At 45.0% G+C, this 14,044-nt stretch overlaps 1 protein-coding gene across 1 annotated transcript in view; it reads right to left on the minus strand.

The window, feature by feature from the left end:
• NRG2 (neuregulin 2) overlaps nt 1-9,650 on the minus strand; it is a 178,756-nt gene extending 169,106 nt beyond the window's left edge. The window contains exon 1 of the mRNA XM_029941179.1: nt 8,766-9,650. Coding sequence (XP_029797039.1) covers nt 8,766-9,486 — 721 coding nt within the window. The 5' untranslated portion in view covers nt 9,487-9,650. The remainder of the gene's footprint in view (nt 1-8,765) is intronic.
• Nucleotides 9,651-14,044: the final 4,394 nt, after the last annotated feature.

Below are 14,044 nucleotides of genomic sequence, written 5' to 3' on the forward strand. Positions count from 1 at the left end.
GCACCTATATCCCTCTGACTCTGGGCAGCCACTAGATCCACACCAAGCCAGTACAGAAACAAGGAAAGAGAATATGAGTATGTAGTGTGAAAGCATCCCCAATGCTGGAAGCCCCCAAATTAAAGCAGGATGAGTCAGGGATCTGCTCTTTTTGAGGGGAAAAAAAAGACACTTTCAGCCATTTTCCAGGGACTTTCAGCCCCTCCTCCTAATAGTCACAGAGCAGGCCTGGCAGGGCTCTGGGACGCGGACCCCATAAGCATGATGAGATTTTGAAAAGGACACTTTAGAGTATAGATCTTAGTCATAGTCATCTCGTTTGTGAAACAGAGAAAAGCACTATCTAACTGTGGGCTTCTCAGAATATTGATCAACAGACGCCCATGGATACATCAAGACTTGGATACATGGATACATTCTTGCAACCTCCATGGACCAGTATGAACTTCCCTACAGAGAGACCACACACACAATCCCTTCTCTCCTCGTCCCCTCAACCAGCCCAACACAGTGACTCTCCAGTTGAGATAATAGGTACATCTGGGTTAAAAATACAGTGGTTGGTGAAAATTTCCCCCTTGCCTGCCCACAGTCCACTTCTAGAACTTAAAATTTTCATTTATTAGTTTTCCTGCTCTTATTGATCTAATAAGATTTTGTTAATAATATTTTTTTAACATTTATCATTGGGTGCTATGTTAATCATTCTACATGTATTATCTCATTTAATACTCACAGTTATCCTATTAAGTGCCATCACTATCCCCATTTTATAGGAAACTACAACACAGAAAGTATTTTGCCAAATATCACCCAGTTAGAAAATGTAGAAGATGGTTTCCAAACCCAGGTCTATTTGGCTGTAAAACCTAAATTCTTAGTCATTACACTGTACTTTGTAGACTTTTTTTTTTTTTTTAAAGGAAGGGCATCGGAGCATCTGGGTGGCTCAGTCAGTTAGGCCTCTGACTTCAGCTCAGGTCATGATCTCACGTTTGTGGGTTGAGCCCCACATCGGGCTCTGTGCCGACAGCTCCGAGCCTGGAGCCTGTTTCCAATTCTGTGTCTCCTTCTTTCTCTGTCCCTCCCTGTTCATGCTCTGTCTCCCTCTGTCTCAAAAATAAATAAAACATTAAAAAAAAATTTATAAAAGCAAGGGCATCTATGAAAAACTTTCAGCTAACATTATACTTCATTGTGAAGGTCTGAATGCTTTTCACCATGACTAGAACAAGGATGTTTGTTCTCACTACTTTTATTCAACATTGTCCTTGGTAGCACTAGCCAATGGAATAAGGAAAGAAAAAGAAATAAATGCAAACAGGTTAGAAAGTAAAAAGTAAAACTGTCTTTTTTTTCACTGACAACATAGTCATAAACATAGAGAAAAATCCCAAGAAATCTACCAGGAAAAAGTTACTAGGACTAATAAGTGAATTTATTAAGGTCACAGGATACAGAGTCAATTTTTTTAAAAAATGTTAATGTTTATTTTATTTTTGAGAGAGAGAGAGCATGCAAGCAGGGGAGGGGCAGAGAGAGAGACACAGAATCCCAAGTAGATTTCAGGCTCTGAGCTGTCAGCACAGGGCTCGAATCCATGAACTGTGAGATCATGACCTGAGCGAAAATCAGACGCCCAATCAACTGAGCCACCCAGGCACCCCACAAAGTCAATATTTTTACAATTATCTTCCTGTATGCTAGCAATTAATAATGGGAAGACAAAATTAAACAAAAATGCCCTTCACAGGAGTATCCAGAAAACATAAAACACATAGGGATAAATTTAACAAAATATGTGCGAGACCTATTCACCAATAACTACAAAACATTACTGAACTGCTCTTAAGGGAAGCCTTCCAACACTACTGCCATAATGACAAGTTAAGTCATTGGCCTAGCATTCAAGACAGGTGAAAATGTGACCCTCATCTACTTCTCCAGACTCCTTGTCCAGTTCTCCCTTTCATTCTGGTTATTTTGCATACACAGATCTGCCCCTCTGCTGAAGAGACTGGTGGCTCTCTCTGCATGAAATCAATGTAATCGATCAATTCATCTCTCTCTAAACCACCCCTACCTCAACTACCCCTGGCTATTAGAATCCCATCTCAAACTCCTTCTCCAAGAAACTTTCTTTAATCCTCTGACTGAACAGGATCTTCTTTTCCTCCTAGCGGCTTCCCCTGCTCCCCAAAGTACTATGCTAGTGTATTTTATGGCATTTATCATATTCTGGATTGAACTGCCTCTCTATCTTTGAAATTGTAGACTGTAAATTCCTTGATGAGAGAGACTGTGTCTGATAACAACCACATAGCTCTTTACACGGAGCACCTATATTTGTTGAAGCAAGCATGTGAAAGGTGGAATTGACACAAAGTTCTTTTAGTAATACGACTTCAGGAATACCAAAATGCATCCCTGTCACCATCGAATTCATGATGTCCTGACTCTCCAGGGGCTGAACCAGGTATTTAGCCAGGTGGTGACTTTCCTCTCACCAGGTTCTAAGGAATGTTAGCTCAGTTTGGCTTCTGTTGGACCAATATCAAGATCAAGACCAAGTAAAACATCCTAGCCTAAAGGACAAAGACAGATTCTCAGTCTGAACAAACAGATCAGGGAGGGAAAGAGGAGGGGGAAGTCAATGTCATTGGCACAAGGCAGGAAATCTATGAAGGCAAAAGAGAAGCACTGAAGATTCTGTTTCTGAAGAAAGGATAATAGGTGACCTCAATGTCACATCTCGGAGGGCTGTGCTGTTGTACTGTATGGAAGGCTCTTGGATACCTGTGCCTCTGCCACTCTGGAAACATCTACAAGGGTAAATGGACTGTTAACCACCTCCAGACCACCCCAGGAGGCAAGCAGCGCAGTCAGGTCCTGAGCAGAGGCAGAGAGAAGAGCTAACGGTCTCTGTCCCAGAGAAGGTCCCTGGAGAGGCGACTTGGCTCTCACTGCAAGTACAAAGTGGGAAGGGAATGTTACTGTAGAATGGAGCTCATATACCACACTTGGCCAGAGGCAACTCGCCAGACAAAGGAGGCTCCTTAACTTAACCTCATTTCATAATCGGAAAACATCACAGCTGATTAACAGCAAATGCTCTTAGTCAACATGAATCTCTGTCTTTTGACCCCAGCTTGGTGAGAGCTCTTTACCTGAGTACAGCAGCTCCTCTTTCATTTCATCCAAATGCCTTTTCATCATCCTCCAGTTTTCCTGCAGTTGCTATAGCCTTACATGGAGCTCTAGTTCACAAAGATTTACCTGTGTGCACTGCTGTTTTTAAAGGAGTCTAATTTCACAGACTTGTCATAATTTAGCACTTCCACCAGTCAACTCACTCACTTTCCCCAGTTTTCTAAAGCATTCCCTCCATCATCCCTTGAAATTCATAAACTGATTTTATTTATATGCGCTAATTCCAGTAAGTGAAGAGGAGGGGAAGGTTAATTCACTAGAAACAAGTAAGACAAAACAAGGAAGACAAAATCAAAATCTGGGGAGAAATTTTTACTTTTGATTCAAATTATACTGCCACCACCTCAGACTTTGAAAAGAAAGACCCCAGGACAAGTTGTTGAAGAGACTGCCCAGGGGAAACTTCACTGATATTAACATTCCTTTTCCAAATCAATGTGCAAAATTGCCAAATGCCAGTAAGCCACCAGGATTTAGAGGGTTAAAACTTTCCACTGTTGGATTTCCAAATTTGTTTTTTGCTTACTTATTCAAGTGTCAATTCTCTGATCCTCTGAAGTTTTAACACTGCATTCAAATTGGTTATCTTAAAATGTACTTCAAAATAGTATTCAAGTGGCTGGTCCTAGACTTTACCAGCTGCACCGGAATACAGTCAAAATCAAACTCCAGTTCATCAACAACTGGAGTCTTCGACTTGGCTTCTAAATGAAAATCAAAGCAATCATGCACTGCGGACTTTTCTCTTTCCACATATGGAATCATGTGATTCCTCACATGGATTCTGTTGTGAGATTATTGAAGGTGTGAAACAGTAGGAATTGCTGTACTGGCAGAGCTATGGCCCTAAAGCTCAGGGGCCGATCCTTCCATCTTTCCTTCAAGTGTCCCAATTAAGATTCATCACAAAATTCACTGTCACAGAAAACTTCCTAAAAGCAAAGTATCTGGAAAACAATTTGGTATTTTCATTCCTGACCCAAGGATTATATTATATATATGTATGTATATATATATATATGTGTGTGTGTGTGTGTGTGTGTGTGTGTGTGTATGTGTATATATATGTGTGTGTGCCTGTGTGTCAATTCACTTTACCACAATATTGACTTATTGCAAAATTAACATTCTCCATCTTTTAAGAGAAAAACATAAGACTTATTTGATAAACATTTTACTTTAAGAGAAATACACATTTCATTTTTCTAATTGCCTTAGGAATAGGTAGCTGAGAGAGAGACCTTTCGCTGTGTTTTCTTTTTTTTTTTTTTAAGACCACCATGGGGTATGAAATCAGGATCCTGAGATCAAGACTTGAGCTGAGATCAAGCGTCAGACACCAGGCACCCCATTCACCATATATTTTTATGTTCTTTCTAGATTGAGGCATATAAATATTTTACATATCCAAAAAGCTAAGTATAATTTTATAAGGGAAAAAAAGCTAATGATGCATTTACTATTAGGAAATAAAATGAAAATATCCTAGATAATAAAAGATGGTAAAGAGGATTGGAAATCAAGAAGTTAGTCACCTAGTTAGTGAATACACCACCCTCTCTAGCTCCCAAAATATTTGTTAATTCAAACTGTTAGTTGTTTTATTTTCATTTAAACACAAGGGCGAGGGAGTGGTAATCTACTCTCCAAAAAGAAAAAAAAAAGAGGGTCCTCTCCAGCAAGACCTTTATTCTCGACACTGCTCAAATCCCATTAACGCTAATCAGCACAGTGATTAAGCACATTGTGGTTAAGTACTCTAGTTGATAACTACTCCTTTGGAAAAAAGGTTCCCATAGCGACAGGTAAAGGCTATCATCAAACTGAGCTTTTGAAACTTGGTGTCTCAGATCAGGGTTCAGATTGTTTTAGTATTAATCTGGAGACTTGCTATTTTAATTTCACTTGAGTTCATTCATTCAAAAGACCCTTAGGAGAGTCCCTTTATAAACCAGCACAGTACCAACATCGGGACCCAGAGAGGTAGGAGAAGGACCTCAAAGATAAAATACGATTTTCACTGCCAAGAATTACAGTCTGCTATGAAAAGCAGCCACTGAAAGAACGAATGACTTTATGATGGTAATGCTGCCCCTAAATCTATAACTGAGCCTCACCCTCACCACTGTGGATGGTCAGTTTCTAGACTAGTTTCACTTTCCCATCTTCAAGCTGCAGCACAGCTGGGTTTCCAGCTGGCTGAGGAAGAAAAGATTCTTTAAATAAACAGCATTTTAAAAATATGCAGTCACTTTTGCTTTACTGAATTTCGTGAACCACCTTCCTCTAACATGTGAATCTGGTCATCAAATTAATTAAAAACTATCTGAAAGAATGTACAGTGCCTCAGGAATACACCTTTTCCATCTTTAACGACAAAGAACACTATACATTGGAAGAAAACTGCAAGTCAGAAAGTCCCAAAGGAAGAATGATCTTTTTGTTGTTGTTGTTGTTTGTTTTTTTTGGTTTTTTTTTTTTTGTAACACTACTGGTTGCATCTATTCAACAAGGAAACAGCTTAAAAGCATATGAAAACAACAAGATAGGGTGTGATTATACCCAAATATATGCAACCATCGTTAAAAATACAGGACTGTTTGCAGAACAGGTTGCCTTGTACAGAGTTGCTAATCTTTAAGACTCCTTTCTAAATCTTTTTCTTCTCCTTCCCACAGAAGGCACAGAAAACACCTCCATGTATGCAATCTTCTTAGAAATGCAAAGATTTTACTCAACTCTTTACCACCAGAGGTAGTAATTTTGGATGAATGATACACATGAGATCTATAAAAATACCCCTCCGACACATACTGCTATTCCAGCCAGATTTCACATGCTTCAGATCGATATATTATACAGTTGGCGGTGAAATTAGCCATTATGAGGACCTTCTAGAAAGGGTCCAGTATGACCCCTCACTGATGTTACCGAGACATTTGCTAACTTTTAAGCTCAGTATCACTCTGTCTGGTATGTTATCCCAAAGTCCTGGCCCACCCAAACACTCCTTTCTAGGTGATCTCCCCAGGAACCATACCTTTCTGAATCCAGACACATTCAGAACTGAAACCAGCTAAACAAAGTAACAATTCAACCCACAGTTGCTCAATATAACAGCCATGATGACAGTTTCTGAGTGCCAGTTTCCCTATTTTGCAATGGGCAGATCTGCTCCAAGGAGAAAATGTTCCCAATGACCCTGGGGCCCACAGGGCTTTCTTTAGAGACAGAAAACAGAAAATGAATTTGTTAGTTATTTCCTGCTGAGCACAAGGAAGGTGTTGTGGTTAGTTAGGATGATTTTGTTTCCTTATTTAATACACCATCACCGGCGCACGCTTTCTGCTTTCTTTAGCCCTGTCATCGAAAATAAGAAAATGTAGTTTATACTCTTCCATCACACAATCCCCAGTTCCACATTTCCTCTCACAAATATGTTCTTTAATTTCTAATCCCCTTATATAAAGCCCTCCCGAACTGACCCAGATCTATATGTTACCAACGCAAAGCAAAAATAGTTGCATTTCTGAAGTGTTTACTTCTATACTCAGTCCTGCTCCTTGATAATTTGTGGTGTGAGAGGGCCTTCTCTTTAGCACAGATTGCAGTATCTTCTGAGCACTATACTGCCCATGCTTTTTCAATAATAGGAGGTGATCATAACCTCAAAGCAGACATTTCTGACCTCCAAATCCTTCCTGATCACACATTCAACTATTAAACTCTGAAACTCTCACTATTCTCCCCAGGAGGGAAGGGGTAAAGGAGAGGAAGAGGAAGACAGGGGATTATCTGACAATGACCACTGGGTCTCCATGGACAAGATTAGGGATTATGTGGTGATATGCCCTGTGCATATTCAGGAGCAACTCACCGAAAACCAAAACAGAAGCTGTCCTTGGACAAGGTTCAATACATGCTTTTACTCTCTATTTCCCACTGCACAATACAGTTCCACAGCTCCCCACAGGATCTCAGATGAAATACTTAGCAGTATAAAAAATTAGAAATTCTTAACTGGTCTCAACTTGTCATCATAAAACATTTAAGACATTAAAGAGCAGTCAACAATATTCCTAGAACAATGTCAGAGAAACGGCTGCTACCACCAAAGTTTTTCCCTCCTTAATAAGATACTTCAAGATTCTTCTAATTAAAGTGATCACTGTTCAACATAATGCCAAAGTATACTACCACTACCAAATTAAAATATGTCTCCTGAAAGACAGGGGTGGAGGCAGGAGTAAGAGAAGAAAAGCTTCCAAAAGTCAAAGGCATTGATCTAGAAAGATGAGGGCGGCAAAACTTCCGATGAGCTGTTACAGTCTTTGCTTCTCAAAGCCTATCTAGAACCAATTGGTAAGCTGGTAAACATGCCAACTTCGATGACAGTCCAGGACATCTGTCACAATTCAGTGATTACACAGCTCCGAGTCACACAGCAAGTACCAAATTCAGCCTTAGTTGGGACAAAATGAAACCTCAATATGAATAAGCACAAGAGGAGCTAACACCCAATACTCCAGTATGGGGCCAATTCGGTTTGAAATATCTTACTGAGAAGTCCTGGGTGCAGGGATAAGAAACAAAAGCTCTTAAACTGGTATTTCTTTGATTTTCGTCATGGGAGACCTCCACTCCCAGCGACAGAGACCTACAGATTTCAGTGTTTTGTTTCCAATCCCCTGCATTCCTGTGCAGCGCCCAAAATCATGAAGATGAGAGATGCAGTCAACACATCCTGCCAGTAAGATGTCAGAGCTTGAACTTACAGCATTGGGCAGAAGAAAGTTACTCTATTTCATTGTCATCATCAACAACAGACCTAGTGAGATCTCCCAGAAACAGCCAAAAGAGGTGTCTGCTCGCTGGTCCTGGAGGCTAAGAGAAAGCTGTGCTAACTGCTTAGCAAAGACAGGCAATCACAATGGAGAAAACACGCGAGCCACATGGAGGACGGAAAACAGTAGCAGAAAAAGTCCAACTCTGTCTGCGCCAGCGGTGTGGATGAGCAGAACCCGGAGCCCAGGAGAGGAAGGAGGGGGCGGGGGCGAGGGCCATTATTCTCTAGGAGAACTTGTAAGTCGAGGCCTTCACAAGCTGGGAGTCTGCCTAGCGGCTCCTGCAGACCCTGGCCAGCCTGAGCAAGGCAGGCCCATGGGAGCAGAGCGGGCGAGGCCTCCGAGGGTCACTCCTGACTCACTGAGCCTCGGGCCAGCACCGCCCGGACTTCTCCGTTTTTCCTGCCGCTACTGGGCTATGATGGCAGCTTTCCAGCTCCACTTGCTATACATCAGCCGCAGATCGCTGCTGGCACAGACCAGCGCCTTCCCCCGCCCCCCACCCCTGTCACACTTTGAGCCCGATCCTCCTTCTCCCCAACCCCAGCCCCCTCACCCACCCGTGCCAGGCGCCCTGCCCAGGGGCGGCCCCACCCCCCAGCAGCCCAGCGCTGCCAGGCCTGGGCACCTGCAGCACCTCTCCTCCCCACCCCCATTTTCCACCACCTCTCCCCTCCCCCCTTTCTCTTGCAGAGGGAGGGGGCGACTCACCGCAGTCAGTGCACAGGATCTTGCCCACCTCTTTCTTGAGGTTTTTGCCGTTGGTATCGATAGGGGCAAAGGCCGTCTTAAATACTAAGGGCTGCTCCGTGGGCTCCAGGAAAAAGATGTAGCGCTGGTTCCTTTCGAGCGGCGCACAGGAGCCCACGCTGATCACCTGCTCGCGCTGCAGCCCCCCGCTCCGGAGCGGCCACTTGTCCAGCACCTTCACCAGCGCCACCCGACCCGAGGCGGGCGGCTCTCGGGTGCTGTTGGAGCTGGAGCCGCTGGCCGGGACCAACCCCTGTACCTTGCCCTCCACCACCACGGGTGCCTTATACGCCTGGTCCTGCACCGACTTGAGGCTAGGCGAGTAGCAGGCGAGCGACACACCGAAGAGCAGCATGGAGAAGCCGGGGGCCGGGTCGCGCCTCATGCCGCCGGCGGCTGCGGCTCGAGAGCGGGCGGCGGCTCTCCGGGCTGCGGGGCTGCGGGGCTGCGGCTGTTGCGGCGGCCGCGGCTCTGGGGGCGCAGCGGGACGGGAGATGCTGCTGTTGCTGCTGCTCCTGCTGCTGCTCTCGCTGCTGCTGCTGCTGCTGCTGCTGCTGCTGCTGCTCCTCTCGCTGCTGCTGCCGCTGCTGCTGCTGCCGCTGCTGCTGCTGTCGCTGTAGCTGCTGCACCGAGCCTTCTCCAGTGGCGGCGGCGGCAGCTCTGAGCAGCAAACCTGCCGCATCTGGCCAGGCCATTTGGGGGGCTCCGCCGCTCCGCCGCCGCCGCCTTGGGAGGGGAAACAGAGCCCGCTAGAAAACCGGAAACAGCGTAACGTTAGCGCCTCGTAGCCCTCCACTGACAGCCCGGGGGGGCGGCCCCACCAGGGCAGGGGGCAGGCAGCAAGCGGGCCGCGATGCGCAGCGCGGAGCCGCGCGGCGCTCCCACCCTGCGCGCCAGGACCTGGAGGAGGATGCGGAGAATAGGACGCCCGCCCACTTGCTCTCTCGCGCCCCCTCTACCCTCGGACCGAGTGAGGAGCGCGGCTTCTGCAGGGGAAGCTTGGGACTGCACTGCTTTAGCGCCCGGCTTCGGGGCCCGAAGGGGCGCGGGAGGAATCGTGCTACCTTCGCTCCGGGGATTTATTAACAGGACAGTGGGGCAGTATGTGACTAGGGGACCAAGTAGAGATAAGGGATTCTGGCACCGTCCTATGAACGTGGAAGTGGGATACAGGGTGTGCCCCTGCCTTTTGGTCATCGGCTGGGGCTGCCAGGGAGGTTTATTTCCATGCTAGGTGTGGCGGGCCAGCCCTCCACCGCATAAGTTGTCCCCTTTCTTGGAAAGACCCTAGAGGCCGACCCCTGATCAAGCCCACGTGTTCGGCCCTGCCAACGTCTAGTGAGCTCCAGAGATTTGAATTGAGGTGGGGAAAGATTCCAGTCCCATCATTTTTGGAAAGAGTTAGGGCTACGTGGAGCCTTGCCTCGGCATCGAGAACACCTAATGCCACGAGGGTGGTGGCTGGGAGTGGGTCCAGTCCCCAAGATTCTGGGTTTTCTGCAGCGCCTAGACAGGGCCAGGCTACACGCTGGACAACCTCACCTTCTTTTAAAAGGCTCTTTCCTAAGGGAAGCAGGGGGCTTCTTGGGAGCCAGCTTGGGAGCCAGAGCCTGTCAGGGCCAGTGGCTGCTCCATAGGAAAAGGTTTCTTTTTAAAAGTCTGATGGTTGCAAGAGGCAGAAGAGTTTGATCCACTGGAGCCAGCTTCCCATTTTAAAAAGCAAATCCACGATCCATTCTCCTCCTATCAATAAGGATCTAGGGAGTTTTCAATACTCAGCTTATTCTTATATCCTTGAAGGATGTGGAACTCAGGAATTCCACTCAGGTCTTAGAGAATTTTATCCCTGCCTGGGCCCCGCAGGAAACCAGCCCAGGGATGTCTGGCTTAGGCTTGGACTGCTATCCTGGAAAGGAAGGATGGAGCTAAACCTTTCCTGCTAGCTGTTTAAGAGACACCTCAAACCTAATGCATCTGAAGCCAATAGCATTATCTCCCCCACCCCACTCCAAACTCGCTATAATTGTTAATGTCAGTATTTTATACTTGGCCACCTGGTCCCTTCAAATAAGTCCCTTAGTCTCCTCTTATTTTCCCCTCAACCAGTCAATCACCAAGTCCTTCTGCTCTGCCTTTTAAAAAATCTCCAATGTATCCTCTCCAGCCCTGCTGTGACTGCCTGAGGTCCAAGTGCTCATCATATCTCACCTGGAATACTGCAATGCCTCCTAACTAGTCTCTGTGCCCACAACACCTCCTAACTAGTTTCTGCACCCTGTGCCTCATCTCCCTCCTCCTGTCCTACCACCATCAGAGTCACCCTTCTAAAAATAAAATGTAAATATGAGTTGGCCATGCCACTGCTCTGAGGAGTCAAGTCCATGGACTCTTCAGCATGACTCTTCATGGGCTCTCCCTACCTCACCAGCTCCATACCCTGGAAGCCAACCCACCACCCTAGGAATCCTCAACACAATGAGCTGTTTCTTGCTGAGCTTCCACATATAATATCTCTTATGTCCAGAAGCCTTACCTCAACCTTGTCCATCTGTCCAGCTCAGTGTTATACCTCATCCCTCCCTTCCACATGTCTACCTCCATCCCCAGCACCATACACATAATACAATGGAATTAATCCCTTCCTCTTTCATATAGCCGTGTGCCTTGTACCTATTACTGTCATGGCACCGACCTATACTAAGAGCAGCTGTTAGTGGGTCTGCCTTGGATCTATCACACCAGGCACCTTAAAGGCAGGGACTCTGTCCTTTTAGTCTTTGGAGCACTATAACACAGTGCCTGGCATAGCATAAAGGTCAGCAAATCTTGATTGAAGAAAAGAGGGAAGGAAGAAAAGGATCGAAAGTCAGCACTCTTAAAGGCATCGGGCCAATCTTGTTGGACCCTTCAATGTTTCTCTTTACATTTCCATGGATCACAATCTCCCACATCACAGAACATCGCTGTAAGGAATATTGCTAACTTCACCCTCCCGTTTTTCAATGGAGCACACAGTCCCAGGGAGGTAAAAGGACTTATTCAAGATCACACACAATCAGGACTGTACTGAGTCTTCCATTTCTGAGACAAGAGAGAGTAGTAGTGAAGACCTTGTGTTCTGGGTCAAGCAGAACTGGGCTTCAAACCAATTTTGTAATTGACTAACTTTGGATTGAGCCATTTTTCTCTCTAGGTCTTAGTTTCCTCATCTTTCTTTTTTTTTAATTTTTTTAATAGTTTATTTACCTTTGAGACAGAGAGAGCCAGAGCGCGAGTGGGGGAGGGGCAGAGGGAGAACGAGACACAGAATATGAAGCAGGCTCCAGGCTCTGAGTTGTCAGCACAGAACCCGATGTGGCTCGAACCCACGAACCGTGAGATCATGACCTGAGCCAAAGTCAGACACTTAACTGACTGGGGCACCTAGGCGCCCCAGTTTCCTCATCTTTAGAATGGAGATCATCATAGGTTATACCCCATAAAGTTGGATTTTTGCTCATCATATATTTAATAAATATCCAATCGAATGGCTCCTTTGTGCCAAGCACTGAGGCACACTGCTCACCACTGGATATACTGCAGGGAACCAAACTGACACTGTCCTTGCTCTTAAAGCCTGTACTGTTGGAAAAGGAACAGTAAACAAGTAGACAAGTAGGCAACTAATTGCTTACAGAGGTTCATCTCCTGAAGGAAATAAACAGGATGAAATGATAGGGAATAATGGAAAGGGGAGAGGGCAAGTATAATAGAAAGCTTCTCTGAGGAGATGACACTGAAGCTGAGAAGGATTTGAAGGATGTGGATTATATGTGATACTATGTGTAAAGTGCTTAGAACAATGCCTGATACAGAGCAAGGGCTGAAATTAATGCTGATTATTACTGTTAACTTTCTTATAGCAGTGGTTCCCAATGTAGAGCTGAGAATCTCTAAGTGATGTGTAGTTAATATACACTTGTATACACTTAGACTTTCTGTATATTAACAGATACAATTCAACTTTTCCATAGTAGATGCCACCACTGTGATGAATAAAAACACACATCTTCTCTCCTTTTCTCACAGACCCATTTTAAAGTGTAACAAGGCATGAGGCACCTGAGTGGCTCAGTTGGTTGAACATCTGACTTCTGGTCAGGTCATCATCTTGTGGTTCTTGAGTTTGAGCACTGTTGTTGGGCTGTGTGCTTAAAGCATAGAGCCTGGAGCCTGCTTTGGATTCTGTGTCTCCCTCTCTCTTTGCCCCTCCCCTGCTCGCTGTCGGTCTGTCTCTCTTTCTCTCAAAAAAACCCCAAACATTAAAAATAAACTTTAGGGGCACCTGGGAGGCTCAGATGGGTAAGCTTCCGACTTCAGCTCAGGTCATGATCTCGCGGGTTCGTGCATTGGAACCCCACATCAGGCTCTCTGCTCCCAGCAGGGAACCTGCTTCTGATCCTCTGTCACCCTCTGTCTCTGCACCTCCCCAACTTGTGCGCTCTCTCTCTCTCAAAAATAAAAGAGAAAAAAGCATAACAAGACATTGTTAAGTATGAAGACCAGTGGAAAGATATGCTATCATTTTGTCTTGTTTTAAAGTACAAATATGTAAATATTTATAAAGCATAGATTACCTTTGAAAGGACACAGCAGAAATTGAAACAACAGTGGGCTCTGGGAAAGGCACTGAGTGAATGATGAGTGAGTGAAAATACTATACCTTTTTGTACCATATGAATGTTATATCAAGCTCGCATACTACCTATTTGAGAAAAATATTTCTCATACTGTTTCTAATTTTTATCATGTCTATTCTCAATCAAAAGCTACTTCAGGGGTGCCTGGGTAGCTCGGTCGGTTGACCATCTGACTTCAGCTCAGGTCATGATCTCGCTGTGTCTGAGTTCAAGCCTCACATCAGGCTCCATGGTGACAGCTCAGAGCGTGGAGCCTGCTTCAGATTCTGTCTCCATCCTTCTCTGCCCCTCCCCTGCTTGTGTGCTCTCTCTCTCTCTTAAAAATAAATAAACATAAAAAAAAATTTTTTTAAAGCTACTTCAAATAGAATTTTATTGTATGGGATTCCTTGAAACATTTTTTTTTGGCCTTAAAATTAAAGTCTGATGCAAAAAAGGGTCAGGAATTATTGCATTATAATTTCACCATCTTCAGAATGAAAGGTAACTAGAATTCCTATGGCCACAGAAAGTTGGGACAAAGGCAGAGACTTCTAAGGGGAAGAGAAGTACCTGTCCAGG

This window comes from Suricata suricatta, chromosome 6 (assembly GCF_006229205.1).
Source record: "Suricata suricatta isolate VVHF042 chromosome 6, meerkat_22Aug2017_6uvM2_HiC, whole genome shotgun sequence".
Classification (NCBI taxonomy): domain Eukaryota; kingdom Metazoa; phylum Chordata; class Mammalia; order Carnivora; family Herpestidae; genus Suricata; species Suricata suricatta.